This window comes from Molothrus aeneus, chromosome 10 (genome assembly GCF_037042795.1).
Source record: "Molothrus aeneus isolate 106 chromosome 10, BPBGC_Maene_1.0, whole genome shotgun sequence".
Classification (NCBI taxonomy): Eukaryota; Metazoa; Chordata; class Aves; order Passeriformes; family Icteridae; genus Molothrus; species Molothrus aeneus.
In genome coordinates, this window is record NC_089655.1 from 1313982 (window position 1) to 1333583 (window position 19602).

The following is a 19602-nucleotide window of genomic DNA, read 5'->3' on the forward strand; positions in this document are numbered from 1 at the left end:
GATGGCATTAGCTGCACCGCACAGAGGTATTGCAGCCTGGCCAGAACCAAACACAAACCATGGCATTAACTGCACTCATTGCACTGGTTTAGCTCTGATTTGAGAATATGCAGTATGATGAGCACTAAGTATGGTATAAGGGTTTTTTGAAGCCTATCTAAGGCTAGACCAGGGCTCCCATCCTGGCCCATGCTGTGAATTCCTGCGATCCTGCACCTCAGTCACCCCAAGACTCCTTTCTTGGGTCTTTCCTTTTGCTAATCATAGAATCACAGAATCCATTAGGCTGAAAAGACCTCCGAGACTGAGTCCAACCTGTGACTGAACATCCCCTTGACAACTAGACCGCAGCACTAAATGCCACATTCAGTTTTTCCCTAAATACCTCCAGGGAAGGTGACTCCACCCGCTCCCAGGGCAGCCCATGGTAATACTTAATCCTTTCTGTGAAGAATTTCCTCTTAATGTCCAACCTGACCCTCCGCCGGCGCAGCTTAAGGCGATGTTCTCTCATCCTGCCCCTTGTTCCCTGAGAGCAGGGCCGGCCCTACCTGGCCACAACTTCCTGGGCAGGGAGCTGTGCAGAGCCACAGGGAGCCTCCTTTTCTCCAGGCTAAACACCCCCAGCTCCCTCAGCTGCTCCTCATGGCACTTGCGCTCCAGCCCCTTCACAAACTCCGCTGCCATTCTCTGAACACACTGCAGCACCTCTGTCATCCTTTCGTGAAATATCTTCCACATTAAAAAGTCCCCCTCAGATCTTTTAACACATTAAAACACGGTTGTTCCAAGCAGCAAGTCAGGATCAAATCACTGCATTCGTCTGTCCGTACAGGAACCCGACCGCGTCGCCCATCTCGGTTTCTGTGCTGACGCGGGCGAGCACCCGCTCTGCCCCACAGCCTGTGCCCGGCCCCTCCGCCCTGAGGGAGCGGCAGGGTCCCCCTGTCCTGTCCTGTCCTGTCCTGTCCCGGCCCGGCCGCTCGGCCCTGAGGGAGCCGCACAGCGCCCCCGTCCCTGCCCCGGCCCGGCCGCTCCGCCCCGAGGGCTCCCGGCCCCGGTGCCCGCCCCCCGGCGGTGCGGGCCGTGAGGCGGCACCTGCCCGCGACCGCTCCGCCCCCCGCGCGCTGCCCGCCTGCGCGGGCCCGCCCCACCGTGACGGGCGGCGCTCGGCCCTGCGCTCATGGCGGCGGCGGCGGCGGCGGCGGGACGGCCCGGCGGGGGCCGGCGCTGAGCGCCCCGGGCGGCGCGGCGGGCGGGGGCGGCCGGTGCAGGCGGCGGGGCCGGGCCGGGCCGGGCCGGGCGGCGGAGCGCGGTGAGCGGCGGGGCGGGCGGAGCGCAGGGAAGGAGCGCGGCCGCGGCGGCGGCTTTGTGTGCGCGGCGGGGGAGGGGAGCGGCGCCGCCGCACGTGGGACCGGCCGCGGGCAGCGCTCCGCCCTCCGCGCCCGGGGCGGCACCGACACCGGCACCGCCGGCACCGCCCCCCGCGGCCGCCTCCGCGCCGCCTCACGCCTGCGGGTCGAGCCCCGCGGTGCTTCCGCCTCGGCGGGACTCGCTGCCCCCTCACGGGCAGGGTCGTGGCTCGGGTTGAGCGGTTCTGGGCGAGGGACAGCCGGTGTGTGACCCTGCAGCGGGGAGCCCTGGGCTGTCCCGAGGCACCTGGGCCCGTCCGCTGGCCCCACGCTCCGGGGGTGCCCAGCATTCCCCTTCCACGGGCGGTGCTGCCTGTGGGGAGGAAGCCCCGCTCTCCTGGGGTTACGGGTGGTGTCCCGAGCATGGCTCACGGGGCTCTTGGCAGCCCTTTGCCAGGGGGGCACGGGGCTCGGCCACTGCGGCTCCGCTGGGGCTGTGGGCACCCGGGCTCTGGTGAGCCACATGCGTCAGGAGGCGTTTGGAGCTCCTGGGCTGTGCAGAACAGAAGCAGCTCCCAGCAGTGAACCTGTGCAATGATCCATAGCCCACTAAAGAGGTTTCCCTTCTCTCTTGGGAGGTGCACCACAGGCCTCCACATGGTGAGAGGTTGAAGCCTGCCCTGATGATCACTCTGGTTTTTATTTTTCCTGCTAGTGGAGTAGAGAACATGTCTGGGATCAAGAGAGTGATCGCAGAGAAGGACCCTGATTATGAGGACATCACCGTCACACATCCCAACAAGCGGCACAAAGCAGCCGAACAGTCAGGTAGGAGCTGTGGAGTTGGAAACTGTGGATGTGCATGCTGCCTGTAAACTGGTCAGGAAAAGGCTGGGGTAGGAGCTAGGGGCAAAGGACGGATGTAGAACAAGGCAGGTAGTGATACCTCTGTGTAGCCAAATGAAGACGTGTCTTATGTGGAGACATCTCTTCCTACTATCTGGACCAGAAGTAATTTAATGCAGCCTTTGATGCATGATAGGAGATGGAGCACAAGCTATCCATGGCCCCAGCACTTTGGTTCCTGTTGCTTCCTAAAGTATTTACAGTCCGTCTTCCCGTGCTGAGTTGTTCTCCAGCCTGTGTATTTGTTCGGTGGCTGAAGTCTGCTCTGGGAAAGATTGGCAGGTTGTTTACATTTGGGGGAATAGAGCTCACAGTAGAGCTTGGGGAGGAGAAAAAAAATCCATGACCCTGCAGGGTAAAAGAGATGCACAACCCTGCAGTACATGCAGTGGCTGTTGGAAGATGACAGATGTTTGCAAGAGCTGGCAGATGAAGCAGAAAGAAGCTTCTTTGATGAAGTGCAGAAAAGATAATATTGGGAGAATGAAGGAGCTTTGAAACGTGCAAGAGAGGAGGAAGAGGAGCATGACTGAAGGAAAGGTGGATAAAGAAGTGTAGTGGAGCAAGTAGCTGGATGAGTAGGTTTGCGTTTGGCACGCTAGGATGTGCTTGCTTTGGGAAGCAGCCTGTTGGCAGAGTGCCTGGGACAGGTTGCAGTCTCTCTGGGCAAATGAGAGTAGAGCTGCTTGCCCCGGGGGCAGGGAGTAGGCTACTGATTTCTGGCATAGCACAGCTAGTGAGAGAGGATCGTGATGGGAAGAGCTGACAAACAGGGAGGTGAGAAAACTGAGGCTGGCTGTGGGCTCTGAAAAAGATCCAGGAATAGAGCTGGAGCTGCCAGTTGGAGAGGGACAGAGGATGGCTTAGTGGGTGATGTTCTGGAGGATGCTGTGCACTGGGCAGGTCTGAGGGGGCTGAGCTCTGGGCTGGATGTGTTGCTGGGCAGCTCCTGTGTGCCATGTGGGGCAGGGCCCCTCTGCAGTGCCCAGTGCAGCTGTGCTGGGGCTGGCCATGCCACCACTCCCAGCTGCCTGCCCTGCCTGGCTGCCAGAAACCACCACCCTCCGTTCTGGCGTGTCCCAGGGACTGCAGGCAGGTTTTTAATCTGCTTCTGAAGCAACTTTTCAGAAGGTCTTTATGATGAGCAGGCAGAGTCTCAGGCCTTGGAAAACTGTCCTTGCCAAAGTGAGCTTTGCTTTCAGGACGTTCCTCCCAGTTGGCTTCTTTCTTCTTTTCATGGAGGATCTCCAGCTTTCAATACTGGGATTCCTTAACTACACAAATTTCACTAACGTGATCTTAATGAGGTACTGTGGTTGACACTAAGCTGGGAAAAAATGAATATAAAGTGTTCTTAAAAGCTTCTGTAATATAACCACAAATCCTTAAGTGCTTGAATCATCATGATGCTGCTGTGGCATGGCATCAGCCTTGGAAGAGATGCAGTTGTCCCTTTTTGAACCATACCTCTGATGCCTTAATCTGTTTAGGTTTATTTTAAGGGTATAGCCTTACATGAGAATTTCCTCATCCTGGTGCTCATGGAGGTAAATTATATCCCTCTGGTTTTTAATTTTGCCTTACTCATACAGATTCAACCATAATTTTGTTTTAATGTAGGCTTGAACTATTTCTGGTCCTAAAAAATGTATATATGTACATACACACATACATATTTATATTTATATATATATAAATATATATATATGTGTGTATGTTATGTGTGTATGTTATATATATATATATGTGCCTGTGTGTATATATGTATGTGAAAAGAAGGAGAATTATTTAGGATACCCCTGTTGCATATAGAGGCATCATTTGCCTCACTCCTGTTGTGGAACCTGAGGAGACAGTAAAATTATCTATGCTATCTGGAAGATGCCAGCAAAGCTTTGACTTGCTTTCTTTCCCCTCTCTCCAGTGATATTAGAAACCTCTTCAAACAGATATGTACTTTTTAGGAGGACAAATGCTTCCTCTGAAGCTCAAGCCAAAGTCTTTGTGTTGTTGCCTCTTGTTTCATGTAGAAACAATGAGATTTTTCCAGGGAAAACCAAGGGGAGACTCTTTTGCTGATCTGCTTTATAGTGGGGTCACTCCATGACTGACACAGGCTGGAGCACCTTTTCCAGGCTTTCTTCAGAAGTGTCATTCCTGCTTTGCCACATTCTGACTTAGAATTCGCTAAAAACAGAAGTTGTTTGAAAGCCCTTGGTGTAATGGAGGTGCCCTAAATGAAGGGTGATATTAAAGTCTACAGTAGGTGTAGAGCAAAAAGAATAGTTCTTTTTATGTTTATACATGTCCTAGAAAAATATGATAATATGCCAATTCCATTCTTAGCCACTAATTTGCTGTAAGGTATTTGCACAGTTTGAAATCCTAGATTACATAGTTTCCACCAAGGTCAGTAAACTCCTGCTGAAGGGTTACATTTTTTTGTCTGCTGTGCTGGAAAAGGATTTTGCAAGAAGTAGAGACCAGCTTTTGATAATGTGTTTCCTTTGTGAGTAATGAACAGCTTGTAGGCACTCCAGAGCAGGCTGCACTTGGTGCCAGGCCTGTATAAATCTGAGTTTGCTTTATTCCTCCTGTGTGAGGTGGTGTAAATTTCCTGGATGTGGATGTGGCCAAGGAGAGCAGAAGAGCGTCCGTGGTGTTCAGCTCACTTCAGCAGCTGGGCTGGGCCAGCACTGTGGAGTTTTCCTTCTACTGTTTACAGCTTTACTGGGGCACAAGTAAACAAACTGGCCCTGTTCTTCCCATTTTCTATTATTTGCCATCTCAGACCTAAAAAGGGAAAAACAGCTCTCCACAGAAGCCAGCTTTTAAAGATACATGTGGTTTTTGTTAAGACATAACTTATTTTTGGAAGAAAATGATCCTTCCCTTTATGTGTGTGTATGTGTGCTGAACTTACTATCCCTTCACTTCTGTAGTGATTTCTGATCTTTCTGTTTTCAAATGGAGCCTCAAAAATAGAAATGTAAATACTTCCTCCTTTCTTTTCCTCGTGTGGCCTTGTACAGCTCGAGATGTTACTGTGCAGAAGATTGAGACCATTATAAAGGAACAGTTTGCCGTCGAAATGAAGAGTAAAGAACATGAAATTGAAGTGATAGATCAGGTATCAAGGTTTTGTTCTTATAAATCCCTAAGATCTTGGTGTGTGGGGATTGCTGCAGTGCTGACCATTGCTGTGTGTTTCCTTTCTGCAGCGCCTGATTGAAGCCAGGAGGATGATGGACAAGCTGCGTGCCTGCATTGTGGCTAACTATTATGCCTCTGCTGGTCTCCTCAAAGCTGGAGAGGTAAAAACTACTTTGGGAATAACAAGACTTCAGGGAGTCTTTGCAAAGGAAGGTGTGGAGTTCAGTGGCTGTTCAGCTGATGTTTGGTGTTAAGGTGTGATTTAATGACATCATTTAATACAAACTGCAAGTGGGGTGGCAGTGGGAGAGGAGACCTTTGCAGCATCTGCTGGGCCTCGGGTACCTGGCAAAGAGGAGTCTTCAAGAAGCAGTTGTGAAGTTGTTCAGCAGCCCCTGGTTCTAGTTTCTGAAATACTCTGCTTTTTCTTTCTCATCCCTGTTTTCCCTGAGAGCACCTTATTTCCCAGACACTGCACAGTTTGTCCTTGAAAAGCTGTGAAAAGTGTGGAATATGTTTACCCATTTCTCAGGAGGAGAGTAGCAACAGATGCATTTGGGGACTTTTCAGGAAAAAAAAAATATTTCAAGATTATTGAATCTCAGGCAGTGCTGTGAGACCATCTTCCCTTTGCCCTGGAGGCAGTCTGTTAATGGTTGGTGAACAGACTGATGGCAGCAGTAAAGCAGGAAATAAATCAAGGAGATATCACAGAGTGATTAAAAATTCACAAGATGAAAAAACCTCAAACCCTGTTAGTTAAACCCCAGTTCTGAGCACTCTGTCTTTAATGACTGCTAATTGCAGGGTGTTCATGATTGTGCAGACTCCCAAATGGCATGTAGTTCATTACCAGTGTAGGCATTTTGTTACCATCTTTTCCATTCAGGTTGATCTGATTTCCAGTGGTTTTTGGAAGCTCTAGATGGGTGCTGCAAACGTGGGTTTCACTCCAATCCTATAAGAATTTCTCTTCCAAGCACTTGCTCTCAGTGCTGTTCCTGGTTTTCCTGTTGTGCTTTTCAGAGGACTTGGAGTGAGGTAAAAACAAAAGGTTCAGCTTGTTTTTCCCTCTCTGAACTTGAGTTGAGCAATTGGAGTTTGAAAAGGTTGTGGTTGCCTTGGGAGGCTTGGAGAGCTCTCTGCCCCCTTTGATTTTTGTATAGGGAGCTGAAGAATGTGACCTAAGTTCTAATCTTTGTAAGTGCCTTTGTCCATTGTCATCATGTGTCTGCAGGAGCTGTGCTGTTCCTTGTTCTTCTTGTTCTCCCATGCAGGGTGTTTGCTTTTTGCCCCGGTGATTTTCACATTTTCCAGAAATAATATATTCTGTAATTGTTTTGAGGTATTCACAAAACTTACTGGTGCCTCCTTGCTTTATTAAGTTTTCCAATAGTTTTTATGAGCTTATGGGTGTATCTTTGATTACATTTTAAATTTTTTTCTAAAAGTCCTGATTTGCACACTGGTTAAATCAGTTTTTCCTTCATTTTGAAATTGTTGCTGGTTTCAATTTTCTTTTGTTGTCTCTTTTTAATTGTGACTTGTGTATGTTTGACGAGGCAATGAAATAGTGTCTTGTTTCTCCTTCTGGTAGAATAGGAGTCTTTGTAGTTTATTCAGAACTTCTGGGAAGATGATTTGCAAGTTCCTGACCTGTTCTCATAAATATAAACAGTTCTCAAACTCAATGCTACTGAGTTTTGAGGCTTGGGATTCCTCATGATTGTGCTTTATTATGTTTTCCCACAACTTATTGGACAAGATGTTGGTCATTTTACTTGACTAGAGGTAAAGCAAAAGGAGAGGTGTTTGGTTTGGGCTTTGGGCTTTTTTGGACAGGCTGTGTGTGTGTGTCCCTGCCTTTGGATAAATGGCTTTAACTCTCCCAAGCTGGTAATTGAGAGTTGGTAATTGCTCTGCTTGTGCATGTCATGGACAATTGGAAAGGCAGTTCTGGAATGGTCCTTCAGAGGCCAAGGTGGGACAATGTTTGTAACTCCACTCTTGCTGCCACCTCTCGAGGGCAGTTCTGCTCTGCAGTGATGCTGCTGTCTGCCTCCCCCTCAGTCATGTTGGCAGAATTCTGAATCAGGGAACTTAATGTGGATTAAAAATAAAACTGCAAAGGGAAACAAACAAACAAAACCAGTAACAAAACAAACAAAGCAACAAATGAATCCCAAGTCAGTGTCTTGATTTGTTTTCCTTTGTGACTGCCCCATGAATAATTGTTCCAGCCTGCCTGATGCAGGTGCTTTGGGCAGGGGAGAAGCCTCTTAGAGCTGTGGCTGCAGGAGCTAGAGGGAGGCTGTCAGTGCTCTGCTGCTGCACAGGTGTTCCTGCTGACTTGGTTCATTCTCACACCCAAGTGCCAGGGAGCTCTGGTGCCTGGGTCAAGAAGTGGCCAGGGGACACTTGTTTTGAGTTGATGGATGTTTTCCTTCTACTTCAGAGATAAAAAGCAAATGCAAGAGAGAAAGAAGGGCCTTTGTCATGGTAATGAAAAACAAGAGAGATTTGAACGTTTGCCTACCCTGTCCTCCCCCTTGCAGGTTTAGGAGGATGTAAGATTAGCTCTGACTTTCTTTCAGGAAAGTTTGCAAGCATGCCTAAGCACATTATTACTTATCCCCTGCTGAGCTTTGGGAGCAGACAGGGTGTAGCTTGCCTGATAGGTGTTGACAAAGCTGCCAGTGAGTATCAAAGCTGAAGAGCCTGATGCACTTCCCTGTCCTGCTTTCCTGCAGGAGCTGGGCAGCTGTGGCCTTCCTGTGTGTGGTGAGACTGGAGGTGGCTGCAGAGGAAGAGGTTGTTTTCAAAGGGATGTTTCAGGTGGTTGAGTAGGCTGCAGTCCTCCCTTCCAAAATCCAGTGTGTTTCTGAGGTCAAAAGGTGTGAAGGAACAGATCCAATTTGTGGTGCTGATTCTGTAGAACCCTTTTAAACCTTTATCTTCTGCAGCATCTGTTTTTCCTGCAGGACAGATGATTAAATATTTGCTCTTTCTTCATTCATTGACTTTTTCCCTTCTGGCACAGCTTTGTTTTTATCTGGGCTGTGGGGGAGTAGTGACCAGATCTTCCTGGGGAAAACTGGTGACCAGATCTTCCTGGGGAAAACTGGTGACCAGATCTTCCTGAGGGAGCTGGTGACCAGATCTTCCTGAGGGAGTGGTGACCAGATCATCCTGAGGGAGTGGTGACCAGATCTTCCTGGGGGAGTGGTGACCAGATCTTCCTGAGGGAATGGTGACCAGACCTTCCTGAGGGAATGGTGACCAGATCTTCCTGAGGGAGCTGGTGACCAGATCTTCCTGAGGGAGCTGGTGACCAGATCTTCCTGAGGGAGCTGGTGACCAGATCTTCCTGAGGGAATGGTGACCAGATCTTCCTGGGGGAAACTGGTGACCAGACCTTCCTGGGGGAGTGGTGACCAGACCTTCCTGGGGGAATGGTGCCCAGATCTTCCTGGGGGAATGGTGACCAGATCTTCCTGGGGGAATGGTGACCAGATCTTCCTGGGGGAATGGTGACCAGACCTTCCTGGGGGAGTGGTGACCAGACCTTCCTGGGGGAGTGGTGACCAGATCTTCCTGGGGGAATGGTGACCAGATCTTTCTGACCTCTTCATTGCAGGGGACCAGGTCGTGTGATGCAACAATTCTTAATCACCCTTCAATCAAGAAGTTCTTGGAATCTCCCTCGAGATCTTCATCTCCAGCTAACCAGGGCTCAGACACCCCCTCTGCCAACCACTCTGAGAGTGACTCGCTCTCCCAGCACAATGACTTTCTCCTGGACAAGGACAATGGCAGCTTGGACGCCGACGAGCGGCTGACAAACAGCCTGGACCAGAGACAGAGCAGAAATGCTGCCCGGGTAAAGTAAAACTCGAGTGGTGATCAAGTTGTTGGAGGTGTGTGCTCTGAGGACTCGGTGCTGGCACCAGGAGCTCTTCATGTTTTCACCCACCTTGCTGAAGATGTGTTTCTTACCCTCTCCAACCGCTTGCTCCCACTCCCTCAGCCTGGCTTTGCTGTGAGGCCACCTGAAGTGTCTGTAACGTGGGTACCTCCTCTTACCTCAGTCCTGCCCAAAGTGAGCTCAGCAGGCCTGGCAGGGCCGTGGGGTCAGCACAGCTCTGCCAGCCTTGGCCATAGCCTCTGGGGAAGGAGGTGCTTCACAGCCTGGGCTTGGGCTGTGCTGTACTGCTGGAAGGCAGCTTGGGAGGGTAGAGCCTGCAGAGGAGAGCAGAGTCTGTCATTCCCTGCAGAGCTTTCAGGAGTAATGCTGCTGCCTGGCTCTGGGTGCCCGTGGGGACTGCATTGCTCAGAACAGGGGATCCACTGGAGGGCTTTGGCCTCCTCAGCAGCCTGTAGTGCAAACAGTGACACTGGAGGATTAGCTCACCCTGGCAGTGTGAGTTGGTAGAGCCTGGGTGCACAACTTGCAACCATACAGGAGAGAGTTGTTTTTCCTCTTGATGGTTCTGCTTGCTGTTGTGCATTAGTGCCATTTCCTCAAGTGAACCAGTCTGACCCAAGTAAAAGTGTGTTCTGTCAGTGTCCCTTCATGCTTTCTGGGGGGTTATTTTTGACCTGGATCCAGTCCCTCCCTTTGTGGCTCTCTGTGCAGCCACACAAATGCTTCACCTGTTGGCTGCAGGTAGCTCCACTGGGGAGGCTCACTCAGTGTCTGCAGGTGAAATGTGAAACGAGGTGAAACTCTTCAGTTTCCTTTCAGTTCCTTTAAGTGGTCAGGCCTCCCAGAGGAGTAGAGCCAGGGGTGGGTGTATCTCAGTGAATTGGCTGCCATCTGCAGCTGAATAATTTGCACTAATACATGGCAGAAGGAGCGGAGATTCTGCCTCCACTAAGCAGCACGACACCCTTGACAGCAGGGCTGCAGTTTGCTGGAGCTCTGCCTTGGCTCTGTAGCAGAAGGCAGATGAGCCATACAGAATGTGGGCCCACCTATGCTGTGAAGCACCAGACCAGTAGAACTTGTTTCTGTGCTGGGGGCATAGATGGATGGAGCAGTTGTGTTGCTTGGGATTGCACACTGGTGCATCTTTGACCAGTGCAGAGGAGGCTGAGGGAGTGATGAGGAGCAGGAGCCATCCCAGCCTTCTGTGACTCCTTGCTCCACTGTGAGGCATCCCTGACTTAGCAGAGGAGGGGGAATGGTTCCTCAGTGAATCCAGTGCTTCCCACACTGAGCTTCCTCTGGTGAGTGCTCAGTGCATCCTCTGGGCTGCTCTGTGGTCACTGGAGGATGGCAGTCCCTACTCTCCAGCCAGACACTTCATCCAGCTGGGCTGTAGAAAAGCCTCAGTCCCATGCAAACAACACTTGTGCTGGCATAGTGGGTGGTCAGATCATTGTGCTGGGAGTCTTGGCCACTGCTTGATAGCTGGGCTTGTGTTACAGGGAGGCTGGATTTATTATGCCAGGGTATGGCTGTGGGTTCACCCGGATGGCAGTGACAGGCTATGGCTGCTCTCCTGTCTCAAACCCAGCCTCAATTCTTCACTGTGAGGCAACCCCAGAGTCCCTCAGAGCATCAGAGGCTGGGAATGGGAAAGATTTAGATTTTCAGCCCCTACTCATGGGTGATTGAGATTTGTTTGTGATTAGTGACCATCACGATGCCATTCTAGCCATGCCTGGTTTTATTTCAGATAGTGCAGGGGCAGTTCTTTTGAAACCCAGGCTGAAGCTGTGGCTCAGCTCCCTGGGATGTCACACCATGTCTGCTCAGTACAGCCATGCAGTGTGTTCTTGGCCAGGCATTGTTACATGCCTGAGTTGCTTCAATGTGCCTAGAGAGCAATTTAAGTATTTTTAGGGATGATTCCTTATCGGTCTTTCATTTATGCAGATTTTTGGTTGTTTTTTTAACACCACCTTACTTTTCTAGCACCAAACAAAATGATGTTTAAGAGGAATGTTTGGGTTTTTGTTTGCCTTTTTTTTCTTCCCCTACCCTCAGGACAGTTCGGGTGTTTCAAGCTCTCAAAAACCAGGACAACGAAATGCCGGACTGTCAAATGATGAAACTTCACGACTTTATGTGAAGAAAACGATTGTGGTTGGCAACGTTTCCAAGTTAGTATTCAGAGCCTGAGGGATGCTCCTTTATTTCAGGATTAAATTGAATAGAAAGTTACAATTAGGAGACAAATGAAATTGCTTGGCTGTCACAATATGAGCTGTTACCCTTGAATAATCACAGTACCCAAGGCAGCCCTCCTCTGGTCTCAGCATAAGGGTTTGTTGTGGAAGGAACTGGTGTTTTAGTAGTTATTTTATTTATAACTTTATTTGTGTGCAAAGGTTTTAATATCTCTTTCCCTGAAGAGAAGTCTTTCAGCCTTTTTTGATCAGGTAGAAGTCAGAAGTTTTCCCCTGAAAATTTGGAAAAGCAAGTTGTCCTGATTGAGTGTGTTGGCTAATTGAATTACTTGGCTAATTCATTGTGTCCATGGCTACAATGTGGGGGTCTCTTAAACAGAAGAAAAACCCCAAGAGAACAATGCACCACCAGCCACAATGAGGAAAATTGTACCAGTTCAGAATAGTCTAAATAAATTATTTCATACAGTTTTTATTTATATTTAAAAGAAGAAGAGGTAAATATGTATAACTTTTCATCTTCAAGGAAATTGGTGAAGAAAGGCATTAGTTTTGGGAAACTGGACAATTCCAGGTTTTAACTCTCCATCCTTGCTCTACTCAAGTCAGTCTTTTGCACAGAATATATCAGACATTTGCTGACAAAACTGAGTCAGAATTGCTTCTTGAAGGGCTGGACCCAGAACTAGGTATTGACTGAAGTTGCTTAAAAATTTTTGAGAATAATTGTATTTTTTTGTATTTATGGTAGCAGAGCTGTTGATGTTGTGTTCTGGTGTGGTTTTGCTTCCTGATAGCTCAGAATAGGATAGGATAAGGGATTTGACAGTAGTAGAATGTTCAAATTAAATCTTCCTAATTAAGAGCCAAATGTTTAAATGGGTGAATGTCAAATGGCAGTTGTGCATTAAAACAGAGGCAATGTGTTAGAAATTTAGAGTAGATTATGGGTCCTGAATCTGTTCCTGGATGAACTGTCAGAATAAGGACAAATGAGCAGAAATGTACAGGGGGCAAGGTTCCCACAGGCATTTTAACATCCCCAATTTTTTTTGCCTAATCTTTCCCAAAGTACTTTTTGCCGTATTTGTCTATTTGGGATTTTTATCTTGTATTTGTTATTTAATTTCTTTGCCAGGTACATTCCCCCTGACAAGAGAGAAGAAAATGATCAGTCAACCCACAAATGGATGGTGTACGTCCGAGGCTCTCGGAGAGAACCCAGCATAAATCATTTTGTCAAGAAAGTTTGGTTCTTCCTCCACCCCAGTTACAAACCTAATGACCTGGTAGAAGTGAGGTAAGAAGGAATTATTCCAATCTTCATGCTTGCCAGGCTTACAGTGCCAATTAACAACTTCTTTTCCTGGTTTAATACTCCATGTGTGTATTTAACCTCTGGCTTAACTTGGCTTACTCCAAAATAGTAGTGAAAATAAATTAGGTTTTTTGTGTAGCAAATGTGCCAAACAGGTTTGTTGGCTTAGGGTTTTTTTTTAATTTCTTTCTGAGAAAAAGCATTCAGGTGTTGCATTTCTTGCTGTTGATGTGGGTTGTGCCTCTCCTGTTTGTGTTACATACACTGTCTGCTGCTCAGGCTTCTGGTGCTAAACAAAGTGTTTTCTCCCACCCCTCTATTTCAGTGTGGAAAAGAAAGAGGAATCTCCAAAATCTGATTTGCCCATGTTTTTAATGCTACCTGTGTGTTTGGGCATAAATATCCCACTCCAAAATATTTCTCCATGGTGTGGGATCAGTGGCATTGGCTTTGTACTCTGAGGACTTCCCCATCAGTGCTACAGGAGCAGGGCAGCTTCCCTGTGCTCTCCCAAACCTTACCCCACATCTGGTTTAAATGGCCCTGGCGAGGGTAGGTTCTCTCTTGGGAAGTGCCCTATCATCTTTCATCCTTCCTTCTTGGACAAGACTGGGGGAGGATGCCTTCACATAGTTGGTGTCTGCCCAGAGAAATTATTCTCCACAGGATGTTCAACCTCCTGGAGGGAGGAGTGTGGGAAGGGCTGCTTAGGTACACAAAGGTAACTTCATTCTGGCAAAATTAAACTCCTGAAAGGCAACTCCAGGAAGACTTTCCTGAGTTAATAAGTGTTGGTACAGCTCAGTAATGTTTCTGGGAAGACAACCCTGAGCGGGACAAAAGCAAACTCTGTTGTATTTCTTCTGTAACATATCAAATGACATTTGATTACTGTCTTTTTGTGCCTTTCTCAGTTGTCAGTGCTGGTTATCTTCTGTTTTAATCCCATCTGGTTAATAGATTCCTGGTGTTGCAGTCCCATTCATTGTAGTGAGCATTAATGTTCTGGATTAAAAATCACCCTTAAACCTCTTGCATTTTTTTTCTGGTGAAAAAATTATATTTGCCTTTACAATAACAAGCTGAAATACAGAGTAAAAGTAAATGTTACAGATCCTTCTTTTTCAGCTTGGAGAGTGACAGTGATTAACTTTTCCTTGTTGTCCCTGTGTTGTTCTCTTGGTGTTATATGGAACCTGTGCCTTTTTGCTGCTTGATAGGGAGCAGCAGGCAGTGATTGCAAAATGCTGCATTGGAAGCTCACCTTGCAGTGAGCTGACTTGTGCTTTTCTTAACCAAGTGCTTTTCATTTGACATAGCACAGCCCTTTTTTGTCTTCTTTTTAAAAACACCAGACTCGTTTCCCACATGTCTCATCCACCAGTGCTTTACCATTTTCTTCCCTGTCCCCTTGTGTAAAGTCAAAGTGTGTTTTCAGCTGTCCAAAGCCATAAAATTCTCATTGCTATGATTACACTCTCTCTGTGGTGAATAGCAGACCTGATGATAGCTTTAGTTGTCAGCTAGAAAAACAGTCTTTGGCTTTCTGAAAAGGAGAGAGGGGAGAGCTGTACCACTTCTGCATCAAAATGTAATCACCATTTGTTTGCAGAGAACCTCCGTTTCACCTGACCAGGAGAGGCTGGGGAGAATTCCCAGTGAGAGTGCAGATACACTTCAAGGATAGCCAGAACAAAAGGATTGATATCATACACAATTTGAAGGTATTCGAACAAAATACTGTAGAGAAAGGTGTTTAAATGAACTCTGGTGCATAATCTGGAAGAGGCTGTGCTTGTGCATGTGCTTTTGCCTCTCTGTGTTATGAGTGTCCTGGTGGTTATTTTCTCATGAATAGTTGAGCTGGAGAATTGAAACAAATCCAGGAAAGCCTCTTACCTTGGCTATATGGAGTTGATGCAGTAGGAGGGAGCCCAGCCTTGCAGCAGCTGGAGCTGAATGTGCTCAGAACAGCAGTGCTTACCTGGTTTTTCCCTAAAATTTGAGATTTTGATCATGTTTTCACTGGCTTTATCCTAACAGGGTGCTTCAGGTCTGTCTTTCTGCTGGAAAAGTGGCTGCCATGTCTGTTCTGTTCCTTCAGCACAGACACACATCAGCTAATGATTATCTTTGTTGTTAGAAAGGGCAGGGAGGCCTGAGATTCCCTATTCCCTTTGAAGAAAGCTCCCTTTTCCAACTCATTCACCCCTGCAGCACTTGGGATTTCTAGTATGCAGCAGTCCTGGAAAACTAGGCCATTGCTCCTTTTCCTTTTAATTAGTGGTCCCTGGCATTAGTGGACTTAAGGCCTGAGCTGGGTTAGTCTCCTCTTGCTTTGAGCAGCATTAATTTTATTTGAACTCTGCCTGCATTGATGAATTTCCTGCTAAATAAGGTACCTCATTACAACCCTAAATATAGCCAGTAGAGGAGGTTGAAAATATTCCCCTGCAGCTTAGGGACATTTAATGGAGATGGTGAGTAAAATATATTAGGGGAGATGTGACTTGGGGAGAAGTTATTAACACTGTGAGGGACAGTGAAGGAAACTCAGCCTACAGAAGAAAACTGAGCCAGTCCATGGAGCTCTGATCAGAAATCTTGCTGTTCTCACTCTGAGCCTGTGGCTGCTGTGAGGATGCAGAGTGAGCTGAGCCCTCCTCTGTGCCTGGCACATCCTACACCTCTCAAACCCAGCTGCTTCTACAGTGTTTTAACAGGTGTCTCTGGGATGTTATGCCTCTTTTTCAGCTGATGGCTTGGTGTGAACAGTTACATCATCAGAAACTATAGTGTAAACACAGCCTTTGTGCTGCTCAGTTAAAAACTCAGAGTTTTTCTCATTTTTAATATTTCCTTATATTTCCTTATTCCTGATAGAATAAGTAAGAAAAAAGGACACTGCTTGAGGATGGACTCCTCTTAGATGGAAATATTCCCTCAACAATATCATTTCCTTCCACTTTTTTGCTCCTTTCCCCTTTAGTGTGGGCCTTGGGTCATGGCTGAATTTTTTGCAGAAGAGAGGGAGGGCATTTACCAGAGCACAGAGATTTCTGACCTTATGGCCTCAAAATATTGGATGCAGTGCTGCTCAACTCACATAGTTTGAGGCTTCTTCCAAACAATTTGTATTATAAATTCTAGCTAATATAATGCTTTACCCTGGCTAATATGTTGTATTGTCTTTTCCAGCTGGACAGGACCTACACAGGCCTGCAGACACTTGGTGCAGAAACGGTGAGTCAGGGGGTTGTGGGATGGATTTGATTCCCTTAAAGATGTTTAAAAAGAAAAGATGCATGGGACTAAGCACAGAGTCAGACCCATTTGATTTCACAATTTACAGAGTGTAGATTTTGCTCTCCTGTTGAATGAAAGGATTATGACACCTTGTCACTATTCATGACAGCAGTCATTTCTCCTTGGTTCAGGGGAGCTGTTCCCAGCTCTTCAGAAAGAACTTGGCTTGTACTGGGGCTTTAAATTTTATTGCTCTGTGAAGCTTTTGGTACAAAATGTTCTGATTTGCATTCTAATCTGCTGCAGAGCTTACACATAAAGAATTTAAGTTCAAGGGATCATCCAACTATTCTGTTGAGATTTTGCAGTATATTAAGTACTTCTAAGTTTCTGTATCTGTCAAGATTTAGGACTTTAATGTGAAATGAACTCTTGAAATAAATTAATTAATTAATAACTCATAGTTTCCTAAATTTCTTAAGTTTTCTTGATATTGTTTTCCCCTTGTTGTACTGTAGTGAGTGGAAATTTTTATGGTTAAATTGCATTACTTCAGCTTTTCAGTTTGTGGAGAAAACATTAATGTGAAATGTCTACTGTTATTAAAGAACACTTTTGAAGAGTAGATCATGTGGTGTGTTTCTCAAGGCCTTACCAGAAAAGGCAGGCTTCAGTTTGGTGCCTGTCCCTGCAGGGGTGTGCAGTCCTTCCTTTAGTGGGATACTTAGAGCTGGGCTCCAGAATCCTTCTGGTGTTTACAGTTCAGATTTCCCCTTGGACCAAGATGTGCTGTTTACTGTGGGGGTTCAATGCTGCAAGATTTTCATTGTAGCTCAGGTGCTGCTGGACCTTTGGGAACTGTCCCTGAAATGAATGGAAATGTTATGTAGGGTTGGGGGAAACAAAGGGAGAGGTTTTTAGGCATTAAAATAAAAAGGCATAGTTGGTTTTGGGTTTTATATCTTTGCCAAGCTACCAAGTCCTGATGTTGTGTCTCCTGTTTTTGGAAGGTAGTGGATGTGGAGCTACACAGGCATTCCCTTGGTGAGGAGTATCTCTTCTCCCAGTCTTCAGAGTCTGACCTTTCTGATGTTCCTACATCTTTATCACTGCCACTGAGTATCCCAGCACCAGTCAAAGCTTCTTCACCTATTAAACAGTTGAGGGACTCCAGCCCAGATGCTTCTGTGGACAAAGGTAAAGCAAGTGGGTGTCAGTGAAATGCAAGTTCTTGAAACTTTGGCTCTGCTGGATACCTCCTCTTAAGTGCTCTTATGCCTTAAAGGTTGCCTGTGCTACCTGCTTGTTGCTCACCCCAGATCATATTTTCCTTACTGTGCTCTGAAATGTGGTTCAGAAATCGTTATAGATTATTTGGTTTTGGACTTTGGTTTGGTTTTGTTTGGGTTTTTTATCTGAAGTTTGTTGAACAGGCTCTGTTTTGCTAAAACATAGCGAATAAGGAAAAGCAGATGCAGTTGGAAAAAAGGTGGTTAAATAGCATTTGTAGTTTTGGCTTTGGCAGACTATTTTCAGAGGGGATTTTAGGTTTCTGAATGTTTAGGGGACTGTGTATACATTTAAGGAATTGGTCTAGAGGTGTGTTCAGTTCTATATGATAGTGCCTAACATGAGCAGACTGTGAGGGAACAGAAATCCCTAGGTATCTGTAATTACTGCACTGTGGAGAATAGAGACTGAGAAAGTTGTGTGTGTTTGTCTGAGGGACAATGGCATCTCTGCATATTGAGATCTTATTCTCCCCTTCCCATGAGAGATCAGGAAAGCCAGGATCCATTACAGTGGGGCAGCAGCTGAGGCCTTAGGATCACGTGGATTGCCTGGAACAGGCAGTGCTGGCCCCATGAATACTCTGTGGGATTTGGAGTTTGTGTCACATAGGAAGAGCTGTGCCTCTGGTGGCATTTGGCTTTGTTTTCTGAACACTTGGTCAACTGGGCTGAGATGCAGGGGTGTGTGTTACACTCTGGTGTGAGAAACCTTCTGGACACAGCCAGAGGGTATATATTTATATCTACATTTCAAATAGTGTCAGATGCTGCATGGACTGATGCTTTTCTTGATCCATTCCCACATTCCTGTGTTGAAGGAGTGGCTGTAAGCTGGTGCCATGCATGGCTGTACTTCCTGATAGGCTCTGCCACTGCTGGTGTTCAGGCTCAGCAAGAAGAGTGTCTGCTGTTTAAATGTGGTCTTTTCTTGTGGCCAAAAAAGGACAAACACAACCACATTTTAGGCACACAGGTTTTTTATTCAAACAGGAAGATTTGTAGCATCTTTAAGTGAGCAGTGCTGCAGCCAACAGGAAGGAAGTAAGCCTACCTCCTTTTTACACTGACAGGCAGTGGCTTCTCTCAGCAGCTCCAGGTTAATTGATCTCCTTGAACACCAAATAAAGTGGATTCCATAGCCCAGCTCAAAAGGCAGTCTCTGGTCTCCTTGAGCTCTTACTCCAAAAAATGCACTGCGAGATTCTCTGCAAAGGAGATCCAGCCTTGGTCCTGTGGAGCCCTAACCAGGGACACTTGGGACTAGCAGCAGCTTTGGGCAGTGGAAGGGCATTCCAAGGAAATGTGTAGGAAGTGGCTGATCACCTGCCACAGCTGGACAGGCTGTGCATGGCATCATTTTATTCTTCTTGTCCAGCAGATCCAGCAGGAGCATCCCTCCCTCACTCTCTCCCTGTTCAACGCTTCCCACCAGTTGCTTTTTCCTTCCTTCCTTCAAGAACATGTTTGTCATAGCTGAATTGTGCTTGTATAGAGGAGCACAGTGAGGAATCAGATGTGTCAGCCTAAGCAGTATTTCTGTTCTTTTCCCTGTTTTGATCAGGATTCTCTGGGAGTGCTGAAACCGAAAGACATGCCGCGTTTTACTCCCTGCCATCCGCCATAGAACGGACTCCCACCAAGTTAGCCACACAGAAAGTTGCCTTTGGCTCTCATGGGAATTCAGCCTTTCAACCCATTGCAGCTAGCTGTAAAATAGTGCCTCAAGGTCAGAGTCCAAGCCCTGCAGAGTCACCAGGAAAATCCTTCCAGCCTATCACCATGAGTTGCAAGATTGTATCAGGTGAATGTTAGTTTACTTACCCAGTGCCTCCCCCTGGAAAACAAGAGTGAACAAGTTGGACTTGTTCTGTGTCCTTCCCTTGGTTTTCTGCCAGTCTTTGAGCATCAGACAGTAGGAAACTCTAGAATAAGGAGCTAAGCACACTTCTTAATGTTCAGTGAAAAAAAATACAACTGTGAAATGGTTCACAGGAGATGAAAAGCAGGATGAGAGCTGTTCTCTCCCTGTTCTTGAATGCTTTTAAGTATGAAATAAATAGTCTTGAAATGGACTGCTACCCACGGAAAGGCCCAGGCAAAAACACATCTTCCACGTGGAATATTTTGTATGTGGGAAGAGTCCATTCTTCTCCTCAGTGCTTTCATACAGCTGGGATGGATGAAAAAGAATTTTTTCCTT

The 19602-nt window shown here is 46.9% G+C and overlaps 1 protein-coding gene across 1 annotated transcript in view; it reads left to right on the forward strand.

Moving 5' to 3' along the window:
* The first annotated feature begins 1297 nt into the window (after positions 1–1297).
* Positions 1298–19602, forward strand: part of YEATS2 (YEATS domain containing 2) — a 48746-nt gene continuing 30441 nt past the window's right edge. Inside the window, exons 1-11 of the mRNA XM_066556496.1 lie at positions 1298–1315; positions 2068–2180; positions 5291–5388; positions 5480–5572; positions 9049–9291; positions 11404–11519; positions 12685–12846; positions 14477–14588; positions 16063–16107; positions 17121–17307; positions 18964–19203. Of these exons, the coding sequence (XP_066412593.1) occupies positions 2081–2180; positions 5291–5388; positions 5480–5572; positions 9049–9291; positions 11404–11519; positions 12685–12846; positions 14477–14588; positions 16063–16107; positions 17121–17307; positions 18964–19203 (1396 nt within the window). The 5' untranslated portion in view covers positions 1298–1315; positions 2068–2080. The remainder of the gene's footprint in view (positions 1316–2067; positions 2181–5290; positions 5389–5479; positions 5573–9048; positions 9292–11403; positions 11520–12684; positions 12847–14476; positions 14589–16062; positions 16108–17120; positions 17308–18963; positions 19204–19602) is intronic.